The sequence below is a fragment of the Anas platyrhynchos genome, chromosome 3 (assembly GCF_047663525.1).
Source record: "Anas platyrhynchos isolate ZD024472 breed Pekin duck chromosome 3, IASCAAS_PekinDuck_T2T, whole genome shotgun sequence".
Taxonomy (NCBI): Eukaryota; Metazoa; Chordata; class Aves; order Anseriformes; family Anatidae; genus Anas; species Anas platyrhynchos.
This window is the reverse complement of record NC_092589.1, coordinates 24,403,423-24,430,611: the sequence shown is the minus strand read 5'-3', so window position 1 is coordinate 24,430,611 and position 27,189 is coordinate 24,403,423. Positions and strand designations below refer to the sequence as shown.

General features: G+C 42.0%; 1 protein-coding gene across 3 annotated transcripts; it reads right to left on the bottom strand.

The window, feature by feature from the left end:
* Positions 1-26,687, bottom strand: MIA3 (MIA SH3 domain ER export factor 3). 3 transcript variants are annotated; one of them, XM_072035531.1, is made up of 29 exons: positions 26,414-26,687; positions 25,731-25,864; positions 20,559-20,645; positions 16,626-19,596; positions 15,359-15,640; positions 14,146-14,231; positions 13,392-13,523; positions 12,197-12,218; positions 10,029-10,117; positions 9,793-9,870; positions 9,585-9,695; positions 8,710-8,781; positions 8,031-8,135; positions 7,157-7,279; positions 6,927-7,050; positions 6,033-6,088; positions 5,864-5,954; positions 5,587-5,725; positions 3,867-3,968; positions 3,720-3,780; positions 3,565-3,600; positions 3,401-3,468; positions 3,020-3,117; positions 2,762-2,893; positions 2,520-2,588; positions 2,316-2,392; positions 2,086-2,157; positions 1,293-1,449; positions 1-903 (listed from the first exon to the last, which is right to left on the bottom strand). In XM_072035531.1, the coding sequence occupies exons 1-29, from the start codon at positions 26,673-26,675 to the stop codon at positions 575-577; spliced, it is 6,165 nt and encodes a 2,054-aa protein (XP_071891632.1). In that variant the 5' UTR covers positions 26,676-26,687; the 3' UTR covers positions 1-574. The 3 variants fall into 3 exon arrangements, with proteins under 3 accessions (XP_071891632.1, XP_071891633.1, XP_071891634.1); XM_072035532.1 differs by having other exon boundaries at positions 2,086-2,154; positions 26,414-26,686; XM_072035533.1 differs by lacking the exon at positions 2,086-2,157 and having other exon boundaries at positions 26,414-26,682.
* Between the last annotated feature and the right edge of the window lie 502 nt (positions 26,688-27,189).

Sequence of the window (27,189 nt, the reverse complement as noted above, 5' to 3'; positions counted from 1 at the left end):
TCAGGGTTTAGCAAAAGGAATTTTGCTTTTTATTATAACCTTCCTTTGAATACAGTGTCATTTGTGCTTCTGATCTCTGACCAGACATCTGTTTAAAAAAAAACACAACAAAACAACCCACACCTCACAGTCCTTATGTAAACTCCTGGACTAGAACAGCTGCAGCTGAATGATGTGATGGAGAAGGCAGGTAAGATAGCATTTTACTTAAAAATTATTTCCACAGGAAATGATTTGATTTACATTTTTCATGAAATTAGTTCATTCACCAACTGGTTACAGAGGCTACATTTAATTAGAACTAGCCACACAGGTACTTCCTTTCTATTGCACGTTTAGAGTAGGTTCAAGTCCATCACAAAAAGGTTCTTGCAGCCCAAGAGGATGGATGAGTTTAAGGTGATCATAAATGCACGTAAGATGTCTGCAGCAACTGGATAAAAATTAATCCTGCAAAAGCTGAAATATACTGAAATGAGACAAATGGCTTCAAATAGAAAACCATTTCCTAAAATCCTGACCGCAGGAAGTGTGCTAGAGTCCATTCCATTGAGCTGCTGACCAGAGACTGCAGTCAGGGCTTCTGCGCTGGAGGCTGTGTATAGTCCTTGGAGCCTGCTGGTGCTGGAGGAGGGCCTGCAGGGTAGTCTCTAGGTGCTGCCAGAGGCAAGTCTCTGCTAGGAGAAGGTGTATAGTCCCTTGAGCCAGGCGGGGGTAGCTGTGGGCCTTGAGGATAATCTCTCGGGCCAGGAGGACCTAGAGGTCGGAAGGAAGGGTGCCCACGTCCGTATGCTCTGGGATCTGGAGGGGGTGGTAGCGGGCCAGGGGGCAGATCTCTCATTCCTAATGGTGGGCCAGGTAAGAAATCTCTTGCAGCTGGAGGTGGTAAGGGAGCGCCACGAACTAGAAGGAAAGGAAAACATGAAAGGTAAATTAAAGTTTACTTTGACATAAACTTTGATGCTCCTGATTTCTTCCTCGCTTATTAATTTGCTGGAGCAGTTCTGGGGTAGGTCATTGTCACATGGCCTGTGAAGTCTGCATTAGTTATATTCTCATGCCTTTTGGCTGCTCGTTTCAATTTTAGACTAAGCAGACAAAAACACTTTGGCATTAAGGAGGCTTGGGAAAAAGAAACACAGCCACCCAAACCTTCTGAGCCAGACAGCTAGACCTCATGAAGAACGGGGAGGCTGCATTCCACCAGGTGGCAGATTCCCAGCTCTATAGCAGTCTCCCTGAGAAGCTCAGTGGGATAAGTTCAGTTTCAGCAGAAGGCAATACAATTGTACCTAGGGGCACAGGAAGAGGCCGGGGCCCAAAGTGTCCACGCAGAGGAGCTGGCGGCGGTCCGTAACGAACAGGTGGTGGGGGCGGAGGTCCCATCACTGGAGAGGTCATGATGGGTGTCCCAGGGAAAGAAGGCGGGCCTTTGGGACTAACGTTAGCCTGTGTGAGATCAGGTTAAAAATCCAGTATGTTACTCACTGCATCAGAGAAACCTTCACACTACTGAACACCACAACCACTCACCTGAAGGCCGAAAGGTGGAGAAAAAAAAGAAAAAAAAAAAAAAAGACAGCCCAAACTGCAGTAACCAAGGAGAAGGAAATACACTGCACCATCACTGTCCCTTCACCCAGAAGGCTGCGTGCACTACCTAGGAGTGAATACTTCGTGTATCTTCTGAGATGGCAAGTTTCTTGAGTACAGCTTTAGCTAAAGAGAAGATTGACCGATCTCTTTTGGCTGATACCTCTTTGGTAAAGGGCCCAGCACCGTAAGGTACATGTGGAATTAAATAGTACAAGTAAGTCCATTTCTTAAGATTACTGTAGTCACTCCAAAGTTAAGTGTTTCCCTGCAGCCCTTAACAAGAAAGGTCTCATTTCCTTAATTCCATAAAAAAAAAAAAAAAAAAAACAGACAGCAACCGTTTATCATTAGAGAAACCTTTCAAGATATAAGCCCTTGGTTAGTTTTGCAGAGTGTTTTGTTATTTAGTAGTTCAGAACAAGAACACCAAGCCTGTTACTCTTCTCCATCAAAGCAGCGTAACACCATATTCCGCCTCTGAATACTCACTGTAGGTGGTTCAATAGATGAAGGTGAATCAGTAGTTACACAGGGGGCCTCAGACTCTTTGGGAGAGGGCTGCTTTTTTTGGTGAGGGTGGAAGGGGACAGCAAATAAGGATAGTGACAGGATATAGACAAGACAGAACATGACACAGTTAAAGAAGCAGCAAGAAGTACAGTGAATCATGTATTAGAAATGGTTCCTGAAGGTTGTTTTTTTTTTTTTTTTCAGCTTACCGCTCTATCCATTGCTGTGGAAGGGGAGGAGGTTCTTGGCCCACTACTGATCAGGGATGCTACAGCAGGCCCAAGATCTGTAGAGAGAGCCATATATGTTTTAGTGATGCTCTGGGAAAAGGAATATTTGTCTTGAAGTTCCAATTCTGAAGTGAAAAAATAAGCAAGTACATTGCAATTGGTTGCAGACACCACATAGCTTACCAGGAACAGACATCCTTCCAGGGATCTCTGGTGGCCTTCGTGGAACAGAGGGGCCATCTACCACTGTACCTTAAGGGAAACACCAGAGATTCTAATGAACACATGCTCAAGCTATTTCTATTAAAATAAATAAGTCTCTGCATTACTAAAGCAGGTGTCAATGTCCCTACAATCAAGATCAGACCTCCTTGGGTTTGTAGCATATAGGATACACAGGACAGGAAAGAAGCTTCACTGCTTACCAAATTCACCTCTTGAGCCTTCCCTTCGAGGAGCAGAAAGGGGCCGACCAGGAACTTCTATCATCTGTGTCGGTGATGGATTTCCTCCACTCACAGGCGATGGGCCGAAAGAGCCATCTCTACTTAAGGGCCCTACATCAAGAAATAAAAAAGCGATGTACTTTTCTACAATGTATCAAAGCCTTTTTTTTTTTTTTTTTTTTTTAAAGAATAAAATCATTTGAAGACCAAAGTTTTGGGAGAAATGGCAGCATTTACCTCGTCGTGGTGGAACTTGACGATCGGGTCTGCCTGGAGTTGGCTTCACAATTAACGGTCTTTGAAGCATAACAATTTTTTGGTTCACTTCTATTAATCTAAATTTAAAAAATAAAGTTATTTTTAATTAAAGTAGCACATGTGAGTTGCATTCATTAGCATGAAACAGTATCACAAGCAAACTGCATTGTAAAATGTTACAGCTTTTACCAAGAAGTCTTATTTCAACCATCAAAACAGTTTAATAGTTTAAACATACCTTGTATACACACTGCACATTTTACACAAACAAACTGAGCAACTGGCATAGTTTGAGCTCCTCCCCTCCTAAGAAACACAGCATGTTCACAGCGCAATAAAGACAGCCTGTACTGTACTTACTTTTGTCTCAGGTTGGCTGCTTCTCTTTTTTCTTCAGCCAGAGCTCTCTCAGCAGAGCGGGCAATAAGCTGTGAGGGAAAATTTTGCCAGCTGCATTAACTGGACCAGCCTGAAGCCAAATATATATATATTTTTTGGTATCAGAAATGGAAGGACATTCTTACCCAATTGTCATGTGCTTTTTTCTCATGAGCAGCAATCTGAGAAAAAAAGAATTTTATTAGCTTTTATTTGTCCAAAAACTAACATTTCCAAGAACTCAGAGCATTAAAAGGATGCAGGAAATGGTGACACAACAGCCAGCAAGCAGGTCATTTACCTGGTTTTTGTATGATCTCTCTGTTTTTTGCAATTCTTCTTCCATATCTTGAATCCTTTGTCTGTATAAAAGGAAAGAGGCTTAAATGAGTTTTTTCCCAGCAGCTGAAATAAAGGAAAATAACAGTTTTCAGAAAAAATAAGTTACTTGTAAACTTTCACTTCCTCAGTGGCCAGCACGGCTTTTTCATCTGCAGCAGACAGCTTCTGCTCCTTCTCCTGTCGCTCATATTCTTCTTGAGTTAGTTTTCTACATAGGGGAAAAAAAAAAACTGAACAGTGCAACACAACAAAAACAAGCAAACAAAGCAGCAACACCATACAACCATACTACATCTACTACAACTCAAAATCAAGGAAGATTAAAAAAGACAAATGCCATCTTTTAAAACCAACAGACAAACTGTGTGTAAAACTTGAAAATTTACAATGTAGAATTGACTGGAAAGACCTGTCAGAATCTAACAGTTGTAGAATAATTCATCTCTTCAATCCCAAAATTTACTTAACAATTCTACAGATGATAATCCAGATTTAGAAAGGTACAAAGAAATACACAGAGCTAACATCTAACTAAGGAAAGGTCTAGAGAAAAAGGGGGAATTTAGTACCCAGGTAACAAACACCAACAGTCATCAAATGTGTGGAAAGAAGCTTTTTTTCAGTATTCTCCATATCATTTTATTATGGGACCAATTTTCACAGTATTTTTAACCTTATGGTTTGCTAAATAAAAATATTTCCAGAATAATATAAAAAATTAAAGAGGCTCACTGTGTGTTTCTATCTTACAAAAGCTATCCCACAAAACTGGAGCCATTAAACTCATAGTTAACTATTGCTAACAGCCAGTTCAATGTAATCCACCACAATAGCTACATGTAGAAACAGTTTTTCCAAAAATACAGGTAGTCCTAAATTCAAATCAATACGTAACAACAGACAGTGTAACTTCCTAAAAGTTTTGGAAGGAATATAAATCCTTCTGTCAGAGATGCCAAGTTTTTTTTTTTTTCTTCTTAAAAATTGGGCTATCCTTTACCTCTCTAATACGTGATTATTACATCTGGGTCCTGAGGTTACGAGATCAGAGCCTCACTACTGAGGTGCTATACAGCCTAAGTTCCTTAGCTTGTTCCAACCCTGTGCTTCTCCCAGCCCACACACTTGAACCTTAGAGCTTCCAAATTCCCCCACACTTGAACCTTAGCGCTTTCAATTGCTTCTCCATCGAGTTCCAGTTTTCTTACAGAATTTAACTGACAATGTCCCTGAATCCTACCTAAAGTTTTCTCCACGGAACAATTTTTTTTTTTACAGACATTTTAGTAAGTAAATAAACGAATGCATGAATGCTACATGAATAGATACACGTTCCTTCTTCACCAGTGGTGTTTCATTCGCCTCAGCTATCACCATGAACTCAATTTAGCCCTTTGAAAAAAGCAAAAAGCTCACAAGGCTAAAATAGTAAGTTGCTGCATTATGAAAACTAGATTCATTGAACAATAAAAAAAGTCAGAATAAGTGAAACAAGTCTTTATCAACATTCTCTACCTTCTCCTTGACAATACGACATACCAACCACAGAATTCTCAGACCAAACCATGCTTGGTCTCCCCCAGTTATTTTTTTTTTATTTTTGTTTTTGTAGAAGACAATACTGTGTGTGAAAAAGTGACACTGTTCTCAAGTGACATTCTTGAGAATCTGTGGGTAGGCTGCTAGTTTGAACTGTACTTAAATGGCAGTCATCAGTTTTCACTATAAGTTCAACTTGAAATCATTTGACCCTACTGAACAAAGAGCATTTGGATAGTGCTTATGATCAAGTATGTTATCTCATGAAAGAGTAATGAAAGGCTTACTTCTGGAGCGCCATTTCTTTCTGCTGGTAAAGTTCACCGAGAATCTCTACTTTCTGCTGTAGTGTTTTACATTCATTTTCCAGTCGAGCTTTGGCTGATTGTAGCGAACAGGAGTCGTGTTCTAGCTTTTTTATTTGCTCTGTCAGAGAAGCAAAGATAAGCGAAAAAGTTGAAAGGAAGTTACAAAGAGAACTGTTATGCCACTTAAGTGTTCTGTTTCTTTTTAAACTACAAACAGCATATTGTCCTAAGCGATTCTTTTGCTAAGCCTACCCACCTTCCAGCTCATGTCTTGCTGTTACTTCGTCACTCAGTTTGGACTGCAGAAGATTTCTGTCTTCTTCAACTATGGATAACATAGTTTTTACCTAAAAATTAAAAAATGTTTAGGTTCTTAGGCATAGCAGTAACATGGCTGCATTTATTAGATATCTTGTGCAGCATACCCTGGAGACGTCCATCATCTGCTTAATCTGAGTCTTCATCTTTTCATTCTCATTATCTAGAAGATAAAAATAAATTTGTTTTCCTTATTTTTTAACCCCAATTCTCTGGACTCTGTAGCTGTTAAAAATAATACTCCCTGCCTTTTAACCTGGGAGAGGTCCAAAGAAAAAAAGGTGGGGGAGGGGACAGGGAAACAGGACAAAACACAGTAATTCAAACAACAAAACTGGTAGATTTATTTCAAAAAACATTCCAGAAGATTCCTCCTTGTTACTACTTCTAGCCATGACACTAACATGAATGTGAATGCAGCATCCATTATTGGACACAGTATATGAAAATCAACAAGTGGGAATTTCCAGCCCACTTATACTGTACAGTTAGAAAAACCACAGGAAAGGGGAAGGATTCAGAATCACAGACACAGCAAATGTTTACAATATTAAGCAAAACAAACTTCCTGAATAGTCTTGCAAACTTCCACTCCAGTCTTTCATGTTAAAAGATGTGATTACCCGAATTAGCTATCTATCCTGAGGTAACCGTAATACTCGTATTAAAATAACTGTAGCCTAGCAACAGAGCTGAGATTCTCAGCTTTCAAAACAGTCCTAACTGCTAACTTCCATACACATTTAATTGTTTATCTTTAAAACTCATTACACTTACAACACACCTGAACAGTAATCTAAAAGCAATCTTAGCGCTTTTATCCACTTCTCCCTTCATTTGGATATTTTGCGTTGACTGAAGGTTCAACCTGTCAGTCTCGTAAACCCACAAGCAGCTACACACGTGGATTCTCCTTGTTCCCCATATGACACAAACATAACACCTTACATGTATATCCTTTAGCTACTGTGTGCAGCAGCCAGCAGGTAGGATTACTGTACCTGGCAACTCTCCATTGGCCAGATCGTCCCCTCTGCTCCATTCATGCCCTTCACCATCCTTCTTGGCATCAGATGAAGAATCTATGTCAAGCTGCTTCAGCTGCATAATGCAGTTAGTTAAAACCTAGTACAGAAATCATAGGATCACTGAAGGAAAATTGTTCTACGTTTTAAGTATTCCAAAGTGTTTAACAACATGTACTGTTTAAGGCTTGTTACAAAGAACCTACCTCAATTTCATTTTCCTTATAGGCAAGTGCTTCTTCTATGTCCTTCTGAGACTTCTGATACAGTTTAATCTGCTCACTGAGCTCAGTATGTCTCTCACTCCAGCCTTCAGCTTCTTTTAGCAGCTGTATGAAACACCAAAGCAAGACGATTTTTTTAATTATTTTGAGTAGAGGCTATGCGTAACAGAAATCTGTTTTACTACCAGCTCTGGTGATAACCAATCACCACAGGTCACAGATCAGGTGTGAACTTAATTATCACACACATTACTAGTCTATTGGCAGAACTGGATGCTGGGAATCTTTTTGCAAATTACACTATTAAGCAGTTTTCCAAATTTTTATGTTTTCACATCTGGTATCCCAACATCAGAAACAAACTACTCACATACTTCAGAACATGAACAATTGCAGCCCAGAGGTTAACCAAACCAGATTCCTTAAAACAGCATTTACTTCATGTATGAAAAAAGAAAGCACAGAGACACTTGCAAGTATCTGCAGAAGTACTGTCATGACATTTCAGGGCTAAAGGGGCTCTTCATTTAGCTTTGCTTCAGAATTGTTTTTTGGCAATTCGTGACTCTGACATCCCAAGTACCAATCTCCTGATCACACAGTGACACCGTATCAGTGCAAGTTTTCTGTGAAGTTACTGATAAACAAATCACTGGAACTGGCAAAGCCTGCGTAACGGAGGCGTGGCTAACTTGCACAAAAAGCCCGTGCAAGAAGCATGAGGGGTTTAAATATTAAAAGTGAAAATTCTAATGTGTTAAGAAAACTCAGACGAAGTGAAGATACACTCAAGAAAACTAGGAATAAAGCCCTGATATTTAAGTCAAAAAGGAAACAGCGTCTGGTCAGAACTTACTTGTTCCTTGCTCTTTTTCAGCCTAGCATTCTCCTCCTGCACATGCTGGAGCTCTGACTTTACCTTTTCTTCATTTAATTTAGCTTCATTAAGGGCTATCTGCACCTACAAATGAAACAAACAAAAAAAATGAACAAAAAGAGTGATAAAGGTCAAAATGTAATAGAGTAAGAGCAACATATTACCGGGAAAGAGAAAAAAAAAGTTATACATGCACAAAGTGAAATCTTACAAGTTAGCATTTTCTATTAGATACTACGCATGAATTTTCCTGCACAGAACTTATACCTGTGACTGTTGAAAGAATGTAGACACCTTACCGAAGCTTTTCAATACTTAAAGGAGGCTTATAAAAAACAGATGGAGAGCAACTTTTTGCTCAGGCAGACGATGACAGGAGAAGGGGGAATGGTTTTAAAATAAAATAGGGGAGATTTGGATTAGTTGTTAGGCTGAAATTCTTCACTCAGAGGTCAGTAAGGCACTGAAATAGATTGCTCAGGGAAGTTGTGGATGCTCCGTCCCTGGAGGTGCTCAAGGCCAGGCTGGATGGGGCTTTGAGCAACGTGATCTAATGGTAGGTGTCCCTGTCCATGGCAGGGGGCTTGGAACAAGGTGATCTTTAAGGTCCCTTCCAACCCAAACCATTCTATGATTGTAGATGACAGGTAATCTTTACCTCTGACAGCTCAGCAGAATGCACACTGATAGCCTCTTCAAGTTTCTCCAAGGACTTCTGGTTTTCAGAGATCTATACAAGAAGATGAGCAGTGAGTCTGTATTAGCCTAGTACATGGCACAACCTGCGTGTCATTATTTTAACCTGTGCATCTTGAAAAGCATAAAAAGAATTCTTAATGCCAACAAACTACCATTCACACAAGCCATTAGACTAGCAGCAACAGCGCTGCCTTATCAGCAGGGCAAGGAATAAAAACCACCCTGCACTTTAGAGTCACCTTTCACCTTTGACTCTGCCTGTGCATGGCTGGGAAAGCTCCCTTTATACCTACGCTGCCTAGAACAAGAGTACCACGTGTTGCTGTCATTAGCAACAACCTTTGATCAAAACACTAAAGAACTTGTTGGAGCTTTCTATTATTTCAGCAAATCAGGCTTTAAAAAGGGGAAGAAAAAAAAGAAAAGAGTATCACCTCCGGACACAAATTAGGGGCAGCTTAGAGATCTTCACATTTACTATCAAATTAGATGCTTCCTCTAATCACAAGAACAGTTCTCTTACCAGCCTGAAACCTTCAGCCCATATTGTTATGGAACTTCCTGGCTTTTGCTAGGATTTATTAGACCAGCCCACAAGTGAAATATATCTGTTTGTGTATGAAAGTATAACTACAGAAGCTCACCAAATCTTAAAAAACAACAAAAGTCAACAGAATCTCCCCCCCGAACTTGGAATGAACCTGAAATTTCATTTCAGTTCCTTTTGAGGTGGGTCATCTCATTTTCTATACCTCTCTCCGTAAATGAACAGGATGCAGCCAGTTTGTAGGGCATTTTAAGGACAGTGCAAGACCTTAGTATGATTGCTCTTACCTTTTTCTGTTTCTTCTCATTCTGTTTTCTCTCAGTTTCAAGCATTGAGTGCAGACTTCTTATTTTGTCATCCAGTTTACGATTTGCTTCTTCCAGCCCTTTGACAGTGTCCTACAAAAAACAAAAAAAAAGGGTACAATAGCAACTAAAGCAAGTTATTTTATTAGCACATTTGTGTTTAGTACAGAGATGATTAACTATTCCTTACCTTAAGCCCTGCAGTTTCATCAGAGAGAATATTTTTTTGCTCTTGGGCTGCTTTCACTGATTCCTTTGCTTGCTTTATCTAAGCACAAGAACAACCAACAGAACTGAGCAAACTGTCAACGTAATATTCAGTAAGAACAGAAAAATAAGAATATACTACCTGTTACACGTACTATGACAACACAACAAACCAATAACAAAGTCAGGAAGGCAAGAGGCAAGAACCTAGAATGATACCTTTTCATCATATTCTGACATCTTGTCTAGGATTTCTGTTTTTTCTTGTAGAAGGTTTTTAATCTTTTCTGCAAGTTGCTTTTCAGTCACTAGGAAGAAAAAGAAAGCTTATAGTAACTGTACTTCACATCCTGGAGGAAAAAAAAAAATTAATCAGAGCTATCACTTTAGGGAACATTTTCAAGAAAGGAATAAAGCACAAGTCAGGACAGTTGTACATTTCCTGGCAATCAGCCCTTTCTGCTGTAGTCTGAGCATCTCCAGCTTTCATTTAAAGCTAGGACTGAAAACAAGACCATAAAGCATTAAATACTGATGCAAAGCATAGGGCTCTTGCATCCAGTTCACAGGAGCTGGTCACTGACCATGCAGCAGAGAGAAGTGAGGTGCTGGCTAGAAAAAGAAAAGGTACATTCAAGGGAAGAATTGACAGTGAGGATGTTGGAATGGTCTCAGACTGCTGTGTGATACTCAAGGGAGATGCAACCACTTTCCCTAACAACTACCTCTTTCTGCTGTACAGGAACTGAACGTTTGGTCAGCAAAGGATGAAAAAATAGGATGAAAGCTCTGAGTTAGCGGGAACAGAAAAGAGACCGTCAGCTAGCAGATGGCATCACTGAGCCTCACGGAGCTGCACGGCTTTCTAACAGACACTGTTTCTGGACTTCAAAGAGGGCTGTGACCTTTCATCCTGAAGGTTCTAGGAACTGTTCTTTAGTCATGAATTTGTTTCTCAACCCCAACAACTCTCCAACCAACCTTTAGGATTCATTGTACATTATTAACATACTTAAATTACTTTATTGCAAATTAATGCCGATCCAATTGGAATTCTTTTTCAAGTCCTAAACCACCCCCATATTTGAACATCCCAAGGCCCATTTGCCTCACAGCAAATCCTGGAGCACGAACAACAGGAAGCACCGGTTGTTCCAACTGCATCCTACACAGTGCAATTGCAACTGCTACTCCTCTGTCCTCTTTTACGTGAGGGCTCCTGGCCTAGATGTCTCCCGGCCCTTCCTGCTTCCAGCAACTGCTTAAGTACAAGACAGTTCTGAGCACTTTAAGGGGGAAGGACTCCCCACATTAACCCACTCTCCCAATTTTACTGTTGTGATAAACAGCAGGTAATAGATTTTATCTTCAGTATTCCAAATGTAATCTATCATTTAATGCATTTTTGTCACTGTTAGTGTTCCTCTATTTTATATAAAGGCTTTTCAGTATCAACATAATCTATCATACTTGAAGAGTACTTGTACTTAGCTTCAGTAGTTTCTATACAAGAAAACATTTAGGAGAAAAAAAAAAGATTAGACCTACATTCCATGTTTTTTCAGGAAAGGCTTTTAAGTAATTTATATACCAGAATAACAGTGTTAGTGAAGAGAGAAAAACACATGTTTTCCAGAAAAAATCCCCTTACAGACTTAAGATGGATTTTTTTCGTCTTGCCAATCTGCATGAACTGTATGGAAAGAAACTGCCGTACAACTAAAACAAAACTAGAGAGAGATGACAAATAAATAGTATGGTTTGTGAGGAAACAAGCATAAAGAATATACGAAGATGATTCTTTCATGTTTTCATTTTGTATTAAATTACAAATTGTAGCAGTCACCATACTTTGAATTCTACTTCCTTTCCACTCAGTACCATTTAATCTTACATACATCAAGCTATGAACTAGCCACAGGAATATCTGCGTATTTACATCTACATTTAGAAGGTCTCTTCACAACCGCAAAGCAACCAGTTTCAGACTCCCTTCAACACAAAATGGCAAGAGGAATTAGATACTGCTTTTTGTGAGAAGCACCAAGCAAAAGCAAATTCACTGTGTTAGAAAACAGAACAAATTCTTCTCCACTGCCATCATACCAATTAACCAAGGATCGCATTTAAGTTGAACCAAGTGGAGCTTTTCCTTGCCTTTTTTTTTTTTTGAATTTGCAGGTGTGGAATGCATTGTTTCTCCCAATCAGAGCATGTTCCAAATAGTCAGATTTAAGTAAGCATCACCTACCAGCCTAGCTTATACCATAACCAGATTTAGCATTATCCTTGAAAGGAAGTGAAGATTAACACTGTCCACTGAAATGATCTTTAACGTTTTTATATGCCTAACCATCAAGTACACCAAAAAGCACAGTGAAACCTACCTTGATAGATTCTACTCTTTACCTACAGAAAAAAGAAAAAAAAAAGAAAAAAATTAGCCATAATGAAGTCAAAGTGTCCCTTTTTTTCCCCCCCCATGGAAGCAAGTTACCACATATACCCAGATTAAAGAAGCATACGGAAAGTACATCCACCACTGCCAACAAGAGTGTAGAATAACACCACAAACAAGCTTAAGCTGTTTTCTAATAAAAGCTTCTAGGTTAATGCCCTGTCCTAGTGCCGAAGTAAATATCTTTTTACTTAGTCCCTGAAAGGTTGCCAGTAACTGGTCACATCCCATAAAAAAAAAATAAATAAAATTGAACTGTTTTGCATCAAACAACAATCATGTACCTGCAAACATAAAAAACACTTGCACCCCCAGCCTGACCCACCATCCTAAAGCAATGCATGTTTGCATTACAGGGGCTCATTTCAAAACTAACACCATTAAAGAAATTCACAAGCTCCCCTTTTTATGCTGTTAGGTATCAACAGTATTTTGCATTTGAAACTGACATAGTGCATTAAACATCAAAAGTCAAGCAGTGAAAAAAATTACCGGTGTTACTCCAGATAATATTTGGAAGTATTCCACAGATTTCCAGTGCATGCCATCACTGAATTGGATAGCTATAATATAAGCTGTACATAATGAGAGCTGATGATGGCATTTTTCTTGCACTGAAAGTTATCCATGCATGAAAGAAGGGGAGAAACGCAAAGTGAGAAGCAGAGTGAGGAAGAGGATCTTTGGTGAGAATTATGATCAGGTTTTTAGGTTTTGTAGTATGGTGTTATGGACAATATGAAGGGTGTGATTAACTGCTTGTTTTGGAGACAGCAACAGGCTCCAGAATATAGAAGGCTTTTCATTGCAAATATTCACTGACCCTTTCTCTCCTCGGCCCTCTAGATTTATATCATGTTCCCCTACTTTGCTTTAGAAACTACCTTTTATTAAGAAATCTTCAATTAACAGCTTAAAAGGAATGTGTTTTTAGTTTGAAGAAAATTACAAACTACTTTAGCTATGAACCCCAGCATTTGGTTCATATTAATGCTTTAAACGGAAAAGGTAAAAATGCCAAAGACTGCATATCACTTTGGCATTGGTAATGCTGGAAGTTCAGTCACAGAAGACCGCTCAGCCAGTTAAGTATCAGTAGGCTCCTAAGCAGGAATTGTACTCACTGAAAGGCAGGTTCTCCAGAAGATTACAGCGAGCGTGGCAATTCCCACTAAGGCAGTGATAATAACAGGCTCCCATGGAAGTCCATGGAAATCAGGCCCAGGACGAATATCCTCAGGCAGCGTAGCAACCAACTAAAAACCAATTAACATTGAAAACTGTGAACACGCTTGCACCAAGCACACGGGTAAGACAAGCAGCCTGACAAACGCTTTTATCCCTCTCACAGACCCAGAGAACCATCTAGAGCTTTCTTGCAGCCTTTCTGTAAACCGAAAACGCTGAGAGAAAACCGCAAGGCTGCTGCGCTCAGGAGAGTGAGCGAGTGCTTGAGAGCCACCTGACAGCCACCCCCCGCTGGCGAAGGACGCGGCTCTCCGTGCATTTTGTGACGGGGCGCCGGCAGCCCTCGGCTCTCCCCACACACCTCGAGGCGCTCGGAGCCTCGGGACAACGCCGCGGCGCCCCGTTCCCGAGCAGGGCTGACCCCCTGACCCCTCACCCCCGCGGTGCCCAGCAGGCTGCCCCCCACCCATGGCCGGGAAGGGAAGGGGGGAGCCGAGCCGAGCCCAACGGCTGTTACCGGCCGTTAACGGCCGCCCGCGCGCGCTGCCCCTCACCTGCAGCAGGCGCCGTGCCGGGGGGGCCTCCATGGCGGCGCGAGCCAACTCCAGGCACACGTCAGCCCGCGGCTCCCCCCGCCCCGCCCCGCCCCGCCCCCCCTCCGCCGCGTCATCGGCGCGCGCCGCGACTCACCTGCAGCAGCAGGCGGCGGGCAGCGGGCCCCGCCCCGCCCAGCGCGGCCCCTGAGGCGCCGCCGCCTCCGTCGCCGTCTCCGGGGGCTGCGGGAGGGAGAGGAGCGGAGCGTTAGGCACCGAGCCGCGCCTCCCGCCGCCCTGAGCTCCCCCCAGGGGACAGCCCGGTGTTACACGGGGGGCTCCCACCCGGCTCGCTGCTTCCCCGCCTGGCCAGCGGTTCTCGCAGGAATTGCCGGCGAACAGCGTGTAACCGCAGTGAAAGGCGTCGTGACGTGGAAGAGGGGTCTAAAATACAGCTGAATCCCATTGCTTGACTCCATAGATAACCCAAGAGCCGTTTAAAATTCGTTAGCTACCTTTACATCCAAATTTTCCCCTCAGCAGTTGCTTAAAAATGCTCGGCTAAGGGTGCCGTACCTCAGGTTTGGTACCTCAGGGGCCCACACAGGCTGAGCAAGAAGTGCCTGAATTTTGGCTAAATGCTCAGCAAAGCACCATCAGAGGTGAACGCAGAACAGCAAAGCTGGGCTTAGCACAGAGAACGGTCACAGGTAATTTGATATCAAAACAGAGCTCGGGATGATGACAGTAACAGGATCCCTCCTTGGCACAAGGAGCAGTCAGCAGAGATCAGCATGTTTGCTCCAGAGGGAGAGGGACTGATTTTAATTTTGTTCCCCTCAGCAGAACCAAGTCAAACCTTTCTCCTCCTCCAACAAAGCCTTTAGCCAGAAATGACTAGGTGGCTTAAGTGAGGCTATAGTCCTGCTGGAAAAGTACTTTTGGCAGGGATATAGCCCAGAGTCACAAGTTTGAAAGAACAAGATCATGATTCTACAGCCTAATGGCTGGATTGCCAGTCCACTCTGCAAGTGAGGAAACCTGGGCTTCCAGTCATTTCTGCTCTTATCTGCTACCACCCTGAGACACAGTATACCAGCCCTTGCATAGAGTTAGGATTACAGTACTTACAAGAGAACGTTATTTTTCTCATTTCTATAGCACAAAAAGGTAGTAGAAAAATCTCTGCTGAGATGAGTGGCAGCTACACAATACTACCACTAGAGGGACTGTCAGAGATTATTAAAATCTGTTAGGATTACAGCAACACAGAATGGAAATGTTAGTGAAAAATCTTGCTATTTGCCTGTAAGAGGAGCATGGCTGAATGGTTCTAAGAGCAACATAACAACCAGATTCGAAAAGGTTACCTGCAGCAGTATCTTCCCTGGCACTCTCTTCTGAATCAGTTGACCCAAACGAAGTATCAGCCAGTGGCAATCTTTCACTATTGTACACTTCTTTGGCTTCTGTATTATCCGAAAAGCTGGCTTCTTCAAGCTCAGGTGGAACATTAACACTTCTCTCATCCTCTTCTTCAGTACTCTGAACTGGCCTCTTATCTTCAAGCTGCTGAAATTTCTGATTGCTCTCATCAGCAGCATTTGGATTCCTGACAGCATCTGTGTCATATTCATCTTCTTTTGCATCACCTGTAACAGAAAGACACGAATTTAAGTATTGAACTGATGTGCATTTCTTACTCCCAGCAATCTCCAGTGAAATACTGCATTTGCAAAGCGATCTTGGCACTTTTTGACACTTCAACTTGTACTGCTTCAATATATTCTCAGTCAAGTTTTATTGGCATCTAATCAAATGTTCACATGGAATTTACAGAAGGTATCAACCACTGACCATGCAATGAGACATTTCCATTGTCTGTGATGTGACTTTATCAGAAATCACATACTGAATGTTTATTACCATGAAAGAAGTCTTGCTAAGAGCATGTCTTACTACCTTACACATTAATTAGAAAAAAAAAATAAATAGCAAGACTGTAGCAAACTCCAGCATGGGTTCTTCCCCTGCTAAAAGATCAGTTTGTTCAGTATTTCTACTCTTTTTTATGAACGTGGACCAAAATAAGACAATAGAGACATCTGAGATTTTTAGGTGCGTGGATTTAGTGCCTGAATGCTGCATTAGTCACTGCATTAGGGGCTAGCTAGTTCAGAAAAAAAGACTCCTCTAAGTATCCTAGAACATTCAGCACTTCACTGTATGCATATCCACATTTCTTGAAAGGGGAGCTGGATGTCTCCTCCCAGCTGTATTCACCCTCTGATCCCCCTTTCTTACATAGAATCTGGTCCATAAAAACAAACATAGCGAGCACAATCTCTCGCAGGATTTCCCACCCAGCACAATGGCAAAAATATTCATTAAAAAGAAATATAATGCCAGCAGATTCTGCAGGGTTTTTTCCAATTCTGCTCCCTCACCCTCCTCTAAAAGCTTCTCTAGGTTACATAGCATTGGCTGGGATATGGTTTTACTACATCTATTGACTGGTTTGGGGTTTAATGATTTATTGATCTTGTTTGATTGTTTTTTTGCTGTGCAAGTGAAAAACACAAAGCTTTCCTGAAATCTACATAGAATGGCCATCATACATGCATTTAAACATCCTACCTTGAGCATTCAGCTGATCATCCTCCTGTTCGAGAAAAGATGCCAGTGGGACGCTCTCACTTGCAGACGAATATTTACTTCTTAAAGAATATATTAATTCCTGAATATCATCCATCAGTGCACTCTCTTCATCATACAAATCCATCTCTTTCACCACCTCCTCTTTATTTTCTGCTACCCTGGAATCCAGAACTTTCCCTACCACATCCATAATGTTTGATTCTGAAAACTCAAGTATCTGGTCCAAAGCTTTTTCTATGTCTTCATTATTATTGCTTGCCTTCCGAGCAAGCTCCATCTCTACCTTCATGTCGTGAAACATGGCTTCTATCTTAATCACGTGTTGGAGCCCCAGATACTTGTATAGACGCATTACACGCTTTTCATCAAGGAAACCTCTAATGATTGTGAGCCGCTTCACAGACTCACTGTATTCTGTCACCGTGTCACTTTTGGCTGCTGAAATGTCAGCAGGGCTGGGGAAACGTGCAGACTGCTGGTGGTCATTTCCTGTATCCGTTATATTTTGCTTCTCTTTTGAGCCTCTCTGTGGAATGTCCTCGGGGACATGATCTTTCCTTTGGTGAAAGTCACTGCTGTCCTCCATGTCAGAAGATTTGAAATTATATTCTTCCACGGATGATGGTTCCTCAGCTTCAGAAGACTCCTCATCATCTTCTGCAGTATGTTCCATCTCATCCAGTTCAGCATCTTCATTCGCTGGTACATCAAACTCTTTGTTTCCAGTCTTGTGTTCATCTTGCATGCTTATTATTTTTTTAGCCTCCTCAGAAAACGAGTTCGTTTCCTCTCCTGTTTCATAAGTAGGATCTGCAGTTACTGAAAAAGCTTCACTTGGTACTTTTAATTCAGGGTTTCTTCTTTCAATATCTAGTGTATTACCCTGTACATTTGCAACCCTTGCATGCAACAGCTTTGCACTTGCAGCATTCTCATCTTCCAGTAGTTCTTCTTCCATTTGTTTCAAGTCAGCGTCATCTTCAGCATCTGTCTCTCCAGGTTGCAATTCTGGCCTTAGGGTTTTTTCGCTAGCTAAATTTGTGCCAAGATCTTTGTTTGAATCTTCATCTTCAGTATGAGCAGTTCCTTGCTGGGTAAAATTTGCTCTATTAGTATTCTGTGCAGTACTTCTTGATTTTTCTTCAGGGGAACTTTTTTCAATGCTTTTTTCAAATCCTGTCATCTTGCCAAGATTTCCTGAAAGCTCTTCTTTCACATCTGCCTCTGAATACTCAGTTTCATTTTCCCATGGCCTAGGTTGCTCAGCAGCTCCCCTATGGCTTGGGTCTCCCTCACCTGCAGGGGTTTCTTTCATGTTTCTCCCTTTTATTTCAGGTTCTTCTTTAAAAGAGGCAGGTTTTTGATTTTCATGCTCAGCCTCCCCTTTTTGTTTTGAATCTTCTTCATGTCTTAGAATTTCTTTCTCCACAGAAGGCATTCCATGCTCCAGTTTGGCTTTTAAAAGCTTTGTATCTCCTGTGTCACTTTGAGATCCATTTTGTACCTCTTCCACTGGTTTGGTTGTAACATCAGCAGAAGGCTTATACTGATCTCTTCCTTTCTCCTTCATTTTCTCCCATAACTTTTTGTGCTTTAAGTCACTTTCAGAGATCTCTTCCAAGGTGTCGTCCTCAAACTTTTTCTCCTCTTTCTCTATTTCAGCAAGTGGCACTCTTTCTGGACTTTTGTTCACATCACCAGCAGGTAGACCTAAAGCATCTTGCTTGCTTTCAACAGAGGGTTTGGTCTTCAAACCATCTCGTGGACTGGGTAAAGCATGAGGATCAGGCACAGTTGTACTTTTCAGCTCTTCAGTATGCAACACCATTTCATCAGCCATAAGCGGCTCTTCAAGCTCTTCGGTTTTGTTTGCTTTTTCTTCTGAACCTGGATCTCTTGCATCGGTTTTGTTTGCTTTTTCTTCTGAACCTGGATCTCTTGCACCTATAGGTTCATTTCGAAGGAGCTCTTTGGAGAAATCCTCAAGTTGAGCTGTTGGTGCTTCTCTCTTGCTAATTAGCATCACCTCATCCTGTTTCTCCTTTGTTTGCTCAGATTCAAACCTGTCCACATTCATACTGTCACCTGACTTAGTGAAGGCATCCTTAATTAATGCATCTGAATCAAGTTCTTCCTCATCATCTCTTTGGTTATTTAGCTCCATAGCACCTTCATTTTCGTCAAATTCATGATTTTTTGACTCAAAGCTGTTGTTTTCATCAGCATCTGAATCCCCTAGGGATTCCTCCTCTTCTGCCATAAATGACAGCAAAGGGATTTCTTCAGATGGATCCACAAAGTCTGACTCCTTGTCTGAATCGTGAGCATTAATGCTCAAGTCTTCATTAAAATCATCTTCCGATGATGTAACAAGGCGAGTCACTTCATCATCTGATACAACAGCATCAGCAGTTGAGCCAAATTTTGTTTTCAAGTTTATAGAGAGCTCTCTGTCTAAAAGTGTATAGGCATCAACTTCTTTGCTCTCTTTGTCAAGTTGACTGGTTTCACCCTGAGCAGTACTAGTGTTTTTGGTATTTTCACTTTCTAGCCCTTTTAGTCTCTCATTTAGTGTTCCTTGCAAGTGCTCATGTGCAGTTTGATCTCCCTGAGAGTTTTCTTCATGACTACTGGCACTGGAGTCTACCCTAGTACCTTCAGTTCCTTCTATAAGAAAACTATCTACTTCCTCTGTCATGGTGAGGGCTTCCTTGTCTTTCTCTATGCTTAGTTCAACATTGTCTGCCTCCAAAGCATCAAGGGACTGTACTGTATCAGCCTTTTCAACCTCCTCCTCCCCTTCAGTTCCTTCAGCTGCCTTTGTCCTTGGATCGCTTGATTCAGTTTCCCTCTCATTTGCTATTGTCTCTTTTGATGACTTCAGAAGTTCATCCACATTATAATTATCAAAATCATCCCTTCCGCCATCAAAGCAAACAAAGTCTGTTTCCTGAAATGAAAAATAAGATCTAGTCAATTTCTATTTTCTACAGTGTGGAGATCCAATCCATTTGGTTGACTGCAGAGATGCAGCAGCAAAGCAAATGTTAAATGTTATTAATCATGCAGAATCCTTAATCCTCAGAATTCCTTTTCAAAGCAGTTGAAATTTTGCCCAAGGACTCGTAAAAACCTTAATAAAAAGTTCATGCCTTAACCCCGTCAAAGACCTCATAGCGAGGAACAAAATGGAAGCCAGCAATGGACTTGACAGTATTGTAATTTACTCTTCATCTATGTCCTGAATTAAAACCAATTCTATTGATGAATGCAAATAACAAGAAGAAAATGCCACTAAGCTTCTTTGTCCAAGGCTTTATTAGCTGGTATATCCTCAGATGACTAAGCCCTCCAAGCAGGAGCTGCCTGTCACACAGTTTCTGAAAAAGAAATTAAAAAGTCGTGCAAACCACTGAATACAATTTCACAAGGGTCTGAAGCTGCATCCATGCAGTTCCAGAGTTACTAGCTATTAATACACAAGAGCCATTTGTGTAAGGGTTAAAGGATCAATTCTAAAATCAAAGGGCCAGCATTGCAAGTTTTGTTTGTTTCTGATAATACTTTAAACTTCTAAAGTTTGAAAACAATTCTGTATACCAAACAACTTACGTGTGAGCCAGTTAGCAGTGTTTCCAGAGCTCAATCCAAACAGATTTTGTTGGATCAAAAATGAACTTTTCAAGAAAAGAAACATCAGTGCCCACATTTTGGTAATCACACATCCATCCACATACATACCTGTGACAAACATTTTGCCACCCAACATGTATGTGCACATATGTAGCTGCTTACCAACAACAGATAACTAAGGATTAGCTGGTATCTCCATTCTTTTTCTCAGCGATTTTATTGAATGATGAGGAAACGGTAACATCCCAATTAACAAAATAATAAAAAAATAAAACTTACATCTGTTGGTAACTCTAGCTCCTCATTGGTATAATTATGATTTACTTCAAGTAGATCCTTTGGAAAATATCCAAAATCACTTCCAACCTGCCAGAAAATAAGCAAGCAAACAAAAAGCAGTAAGGAAGTTTCTGAAATCATATGACTTAAAATACTTATTACAGACACTAGTCACAAACACGTCAGACTCACTCTCAAGTATTTCTAGATGGAGTTTAACACAGTAAGTAGAAGAAAAAGATTAGCAATACCTTGTTTCTACAAGAGTTTTCATTGAGGTTGTATACCTACATTGCACAGTACTTTTGTGAAGTTGCTAAGTTTAATCATTTGTGCTTCCAAGACTGACATCATTATTAGCAGAATTGGGAGTAGAAGCCCGAGCACTCTGGCTCACATGTGCCTTAACTGCTATTCTGTGCTCGCATTACTGCCATATTTGCCTTGAGTATTTTCTCAAGCAGTAAGTAGAGGAGGGTCTTTGACTAACAAGCCTTACATTCGTGCACAACATTACATGATTGTAAATAAATTTATATTGTAGTTCAAGGAAAAAACTATATTTCTTAAAGCAGATTTTAAGAAAATTAAAAATTGTCCCTGAGGTAACATAATAATACATTTAGAAAACTGGGTGGAAAGTATATATCCCCACCTGTCAATGCATCATTGATGTGCAGTGAGCAATATAACAACAATTAGTTACAGATGGCTATTTGAACGAGAGGCAGGATGCTACGCCAAGGCAAACAGTGGAAGACACGAATCTCCCTTATCACTCACTGGTAAGATACACAGTAATGCTCACTTGAGAGTTCTGACAGCTGCTGTCAAGAAGCCAATATTAACAGCATGCTATCGCTACACAGATTAGATAATCCAGGCAATTAGAGCCTGGTGGACACACCCAGAAAGGTGCAGCATTCCTAGAGCACCAAAATATCTGGAAGAAAAAAAAAATTTGGTCATTTCCTCAATTTTTGTTATTGAAGGAGGAAAACAATTTCCAATTTGCTTGCTAAGCAAACAAAGTAAGTACAGGTACACTATGGGATTTCCTTTATTAACTATTCCTCATTCTTAACCTACAATCCATAGTTGAGACCCCTGAAGATTGTTAGAGAAAAGGTTAAAAAAATCTACTACATCCCCAATCACACACACTTACTTTGTGAACACACATTAGAGAGACAACTGATTACACTCTGAAGGAAGAGAGATCGTGTATGCAGGTTTTAATAGAACAAACCTATTATTGTGAATTGGAATTAAACTAAACAAGTAAAATTAAAACCTTGTCTTTGTGCTGAATATCAGTTTTATTTTAAATTGACATATTTCTCTCTACAAACATGTACTCCAGTTTTAAACGATCTTTCTTGAAAACAAAAGCTGAAGCTTCAAAGTAGCCTCCTTACAGACTAATATCCATGACTACCATTATAATTAGGCATCACAATTTGGAACTCATTTAGTATAACCCTAGCTGCTGACCATACAAGTCCTCTGCAATGACCCAGTTTGCCACTTATGTGGTTTATGAGCAATACATGATCTGCATGCCCAAAATTTTGTTTATTTCCCTACAAGTCCAGTCTTGTGAGAGAAAAAAAATATGCCCCACTGTGCAAATAAAGGAAACATTCCTTATTCTATACAGATATGATAGAGGAAAGGCATTATGAACGCCAAGTCAATGAGGGAGAAAAAGATGCATCCTTCACACCACTCAAAAAACAGTTTCACTCCCTTCTCAGACAAATTGTCCTGGGACAAAACCACGAGGCTGTGTACACAGCATCTATCCCCACCAATGCCCACATGCGACAGCCAGCTGTAGCAGTTTCATCAAACACTGCTGGCTAAGAAGCCAGACCCTTACACCACCTACCTCCATGAGAGAACAGACACAAACACCATAGGTACCTAAAACTGCCAAAACACTGATTAAAGGAGAGAGACAATTTGGTCTGCCCTTTCTGAATGCTGGCATTGTTAAGAAAACACAGAGACAATGGGAACAGCTTTCCTGATCCTCTGGATCCTCCAGACATACTCTGCCTTCCTGTCTTATCCAAAATTTACCTTTCTTCTTTTCTATTACCCCACATATAAGAACGGGGAGGAAGTGTGATCTGCAGTCAAATCCATTTCTTGTAACATGAGGCCAGAAATAGTTTTCTCAACCTTGAATTAAAGTAATAAACCTCAGCCCTTTGCTGTACGATTAAATAACAATCTTCTGCAGCAAGAATTTAGAGCTTCTTTGATGAAATGTTTTGATAAAAAGGAGTAGTTTTAACTTGAATTATCTATGCCATTTTGGAGCTCTGGACCCTACTAAAGATGAAGGCAGAATGCAGGCAAACTGCATAAGAGGAAAATCTACATTGCAAAACTTGACATTGTAAACAATGTGAGGTGGATGATAAAGAAGAGGCTACTTGTACAGTAGAACATGGTGCACTGGACAACGACAGTACCAGATACACCCTGCCTTTTGGGAAAAAAAAAGAAAGAAAAAAGCATTTTCTTAGGACTGAGCTACTCATGAAATTCACGACATAAAATCACTGTTAAATAATGTTCATAGAATTCTCCTAGTGTTTGGCTTTGTGGTATTAATGAGGTTTAAGCAGGTCTGCTAAAAACTGTATGCCAGGTCATGTACAGAATATGTATTACAGCTGGGTGCCAGAAGCTTTCCGTGTGCAAAATACTGAGCTCAACAGGAATTCTGCAAGCAATGAAGTATGACCCAAGTCTTGTATAAAGGCTCTGTTTTGTTATAATACAGTATGTTTACTGACACTGTGCAAAAATCAACAGTAGCTTGAAAAGGGTGGAGTAAACTCGATAAGCAAAGAAAATAAAGCCCAAACCCAACTGGTATAGATTTTTCAGCTTTGGTGAATCTTTCCTTAACAGATCATTTCCCTTCTGGTCAGAAATACTATTGTAATTTTCATGGCTCCTCAAAATCAATTCCAGGATTAGAGCCTGTATTTATAACTCTTTTGAAATAAACCCCAGGTTGCAGTAGGTCAGACTTCTCATACAGACATTCTCCTGATCTCTGTCCCCATCTGAAGGTCAAAAAGTCAAAGCTGTCCCCTGAATTCATAGCTTATAACAGGCCCTCATAAATAATTTCCCCCAGAACTTCATCAAATGGAAGGAGTCAGTAGGGTAGACACATGGGATCAAATAACGCACATGGGCACAAAGTCATGAGACAAGATACCAAAAGGGCTGTAGCAGAAGGTAACGTGCCTTCCACTGGACTATGTTTGAACGCAGAGCTCACCAGGTAGCTTGTTTTTAATTAGCCAGCAGCACACAACAGGCACGGGTTGCCTGCATAAATCAAGCTGGCCAGCCAAACCTGGCATAGGAAGTCACAAAGCCTGAGAGAGACCGCAGCACTGTTTGCAAGTAGGGTCAATGGCCTGTTCACACAGTCCCCTACTGAACGTGCAAGGATCTCTGGCACCTCTTACCACTCCACAGCATTTACAAACTAGTTTCAGTATTACCAGCTGTGTAAAAGCAGTCAGTAAAACCAGGGAAATGAGGAAAAAAAGACCACAGCAACCGACTGAATGGAATTAGCCTAATATCACTGTCCTGTAAGAAACAGAAAACTATGTGACAATAAAAAATACAACAAACAAGTCGGAGTTTCACAATTCTTTTAGATGTGCCAACTTCAGTTTTTACTTGTTAAACTCAAAGCAAAAATCCTTTTAACTTGGAGACACACCTAACTGTTGCATGAGCTTCCTATCGGTGAACACGGTTAAACTGCAAATTAACTCAGCAATTACCTTAAACGTGTTGTCTGATCTTAGAGCCTGTGCTACATCTCGTTAGTAAAAGATGCAAAATTGGCCCCATGCTACTAATACTCATCTCAAGAACTGGCAGGCCTGGAAACCTGTAACATCTAATTAACCAGATTATTTATGGTACAGTACATGTCAGAAGGGAATTAACAGCACCATACAATTATAAATCCTTCTTCTTTAACCACTGCTGCAGTTTTCTGTTCTCTCCTGTATTGTTCTAATTGGATTCAGCTCCTGCTGAGAGCCTGGCTGTCCACACCCTGCTTGAACAGGTTAGAGAAAGTGATACATCCTGCTTTCCACTAAATCACTGGGCCCACAGCAAACACCCAGCTGTGGCTTTCAACCAGTCTAGACCACTGTCACAGCCAACTGCCTTCCTTTGGTAGCAGGCCAGAGTAAGAAACGAGATTGAAATAAACACTTCGGACACACAAAGAAGGTGTGTGGGGAAGCAAGGGAAGGGGACTAAACAACCGCCACAATTTTCAGGGGAAGCCCACAAAACCATCTCTTCCTTTAGGGTTTCTCAGTTCTGCTTCTGTCAGGCAAGTAAGTTGTATATCATGAAAGCCAAGATAAATTCTGTTTTGTTGTTTTTTGTTTGTTTGTTTTTAATAAATAGAACTGCAAGTTCACATCTAAAGAAGGGCTTGCTACAGGGATACTCCTTTCCTATTAACCTCACTCTCTCAGATGGCCAAAAGAAAATGACGGCCTAGATACAGTCGCTATTCTGCAAGCTGCTACAATGAGTTACTAAAGCTGAAAGACATAGACCTTTTAAAATACAATTTGCCTTAATTCTTTTTAGTTGTGTTACTTTTTCTTCCTTCAATTCTGCATGCAGCTTAGACAAAAAGGACAAGACGGCAGCTGAACATTAGGAAGAGATGTAATTAAAACACGTATGTGGAACAATCTAGCAAGATCCCACAGAGGGCAGGATGAGACCACGTCATGGGTAAATACAAGCGCAGGTTTAAGTCTCCCTAGATGGGATGGGAAGCTTAGCTTCTAGGTAGCGCAGGGGTCACCACTTAAAGTGATGCAAAGTATGGTTTTCTACACAAGGGAAGCTTTCTAAAAGAAACACACTGTTTTTATCCCGTATTAGCATACCCATTTTCCCAAAGATCTTAGTACCTCGAGTTTAATGCAACTCCATCCAATTTTACATTGGTCTCAAGACAAAATGGCATTCCTTATGCTATTTCTCTGTGTTAAAAGCCCCACTCCTTCTTGTAATTTTTTCTTCTGTTTACTTTGTACAAAAAGAAAGTGCCAAGAAGAGCAAAGAGAACAAAAGCTTTGCAGTACTTACACTTCCAGCCCAAAGCTCCGTAGATTTTCCTATTAGTTTGTAGTATACATACACCGCTTCTCCTTTCTTAAAATTTACAAAGCGGCAGTCGGGACCTTTAAAATCCTTCATTGCCTTCCCTCGGCACATTAGCACTGTAGGGAGAAAACGAAAAGCAGAGTTAGTGTTGGCAGCGCAATAAGGCAGCCTGATGGGAACGCACCGAAAACGCGGCCTCCCTGCATTCACAGGGGGCAACTCTCAGGTCAGGAGCGGAGGATGTGATTGAGGGAGTAAGATGGGAGGTTAGAGAGAAATAAACTCGCTGATGGAGTGCGTGATAAAGCACTCGAGGATTACTCGAGAAGCACGCTACAGAGCTAAGCGTTAACGTTAAATAAGATGTGCTGGGACCTGTTTCACGGCAGAGCAGCCCTCCTATCACCCCAAGCACAAAAAGCACCCACGGAGGGCACTTGTGACAAGAGCGGGGGAACCAGGAGCCCAGCCGGGTGGGTGCCGCTGGCGAGCGCCCAGCTGCGGGCAGGGGATCGCTGGGGATCGCTGGGGATCCCCTCCCCAGCACCGCTCCCCCGGCACCCCCCGGGCCCCTCTCCCTGCCCCCCCGCCGCCCCCTTTCCCTCGTTAAGCCCCCTGCGGGGCGGGCCGGGCTCGGAGGCCCGCGGGCGGCCGCCGCCACTCACTGCTGCACTCGGGGTCCGCGCAGCGCTTGCGCTCGGCGAAGCGGCGGCCCAGCTCGGGCCCGGCGGCGGCGCAGAGCAGCGGCGGCGGCAGGGGCTGCAGCAGCAGCAGCAGCAGGGCGAGGAGCAGCCGGGGGTCCGGCGGCGGCGGCGCTGCGGCCATGTTGGCGGTGGCCGGCGGCAGGGAGGGAGCAGACACGTCAGCAGCGCCGGCGGGAGGGCGATGTGGCGGGGGAGGGCCCGCCGCGGACCCTCCCTCCTCCATCCGCCCGCCGCCGCCGAGACGGGGCCCCGGCACCTTCCCCGCCCCTGCTGGGGGCTGCCCCGGAGCCTCTGCACGGGGCTGGGAGGCCGTGAGGGGACCCCTACGGGACCCCAACGGCCGCCGCCGCTGGCGAGGAGCCCTCGCCGGGCCAGCCTGCCAGCCCCCGCCAGCTGTCCCGGCGAAGAAAGTGCATGCAAATACAGTGGTGAGGGCGAAAGTGCCCCAAACATCGCACCCTGCACCGGCCCGGCCTTCCGCGGCCTCGGTCTCCGCTTGCTGCCCCGTTTTAGTCGTGATTGCTTGCAAGGCAAAAGTGTGCTGCTCACGCTTACAGCTTTCTGTTAGCTCCTCGTTGCATCTATTACGTTTATGTTGTTTTAGAGAGGCTTTCTGCTGCTAAAATGGCAGAGCAGCAGAAGTCACAACAGTCACGGACAGAAGGGAAATTAAGAAAGCACCTTCTCCACCTTTGTTTTCAGACCCGTATCATTCATTCATCGCAGACTGGGCAAAG

Excerpts from the sequence above, each read along its gene's own strand:
- MIA3 (XM_072035531.1), bottom strand. The coding sequence starts at position 26,675 with ATGGAGGAGGGAGGGTCCGCGGCGGGCCCTCCCCCGCCACATCGCCCT. Across the intron at positions 20,646-25,730 it reads CGGAGCTTTGGGCTGGAAGT|GTTGGAAGTGATTTTGGATA; the intron begins GTAAGTACTGCA and ends ATTTTCTGGCAG. Across the intron at positions 15,641-16,625 it reads TGATCAGCTGAATGCTCAAG|GTGATGCAAAAGAAGATGAA; the intron begins GTAGGATGTTTA and ends TTTCTGTTACAG.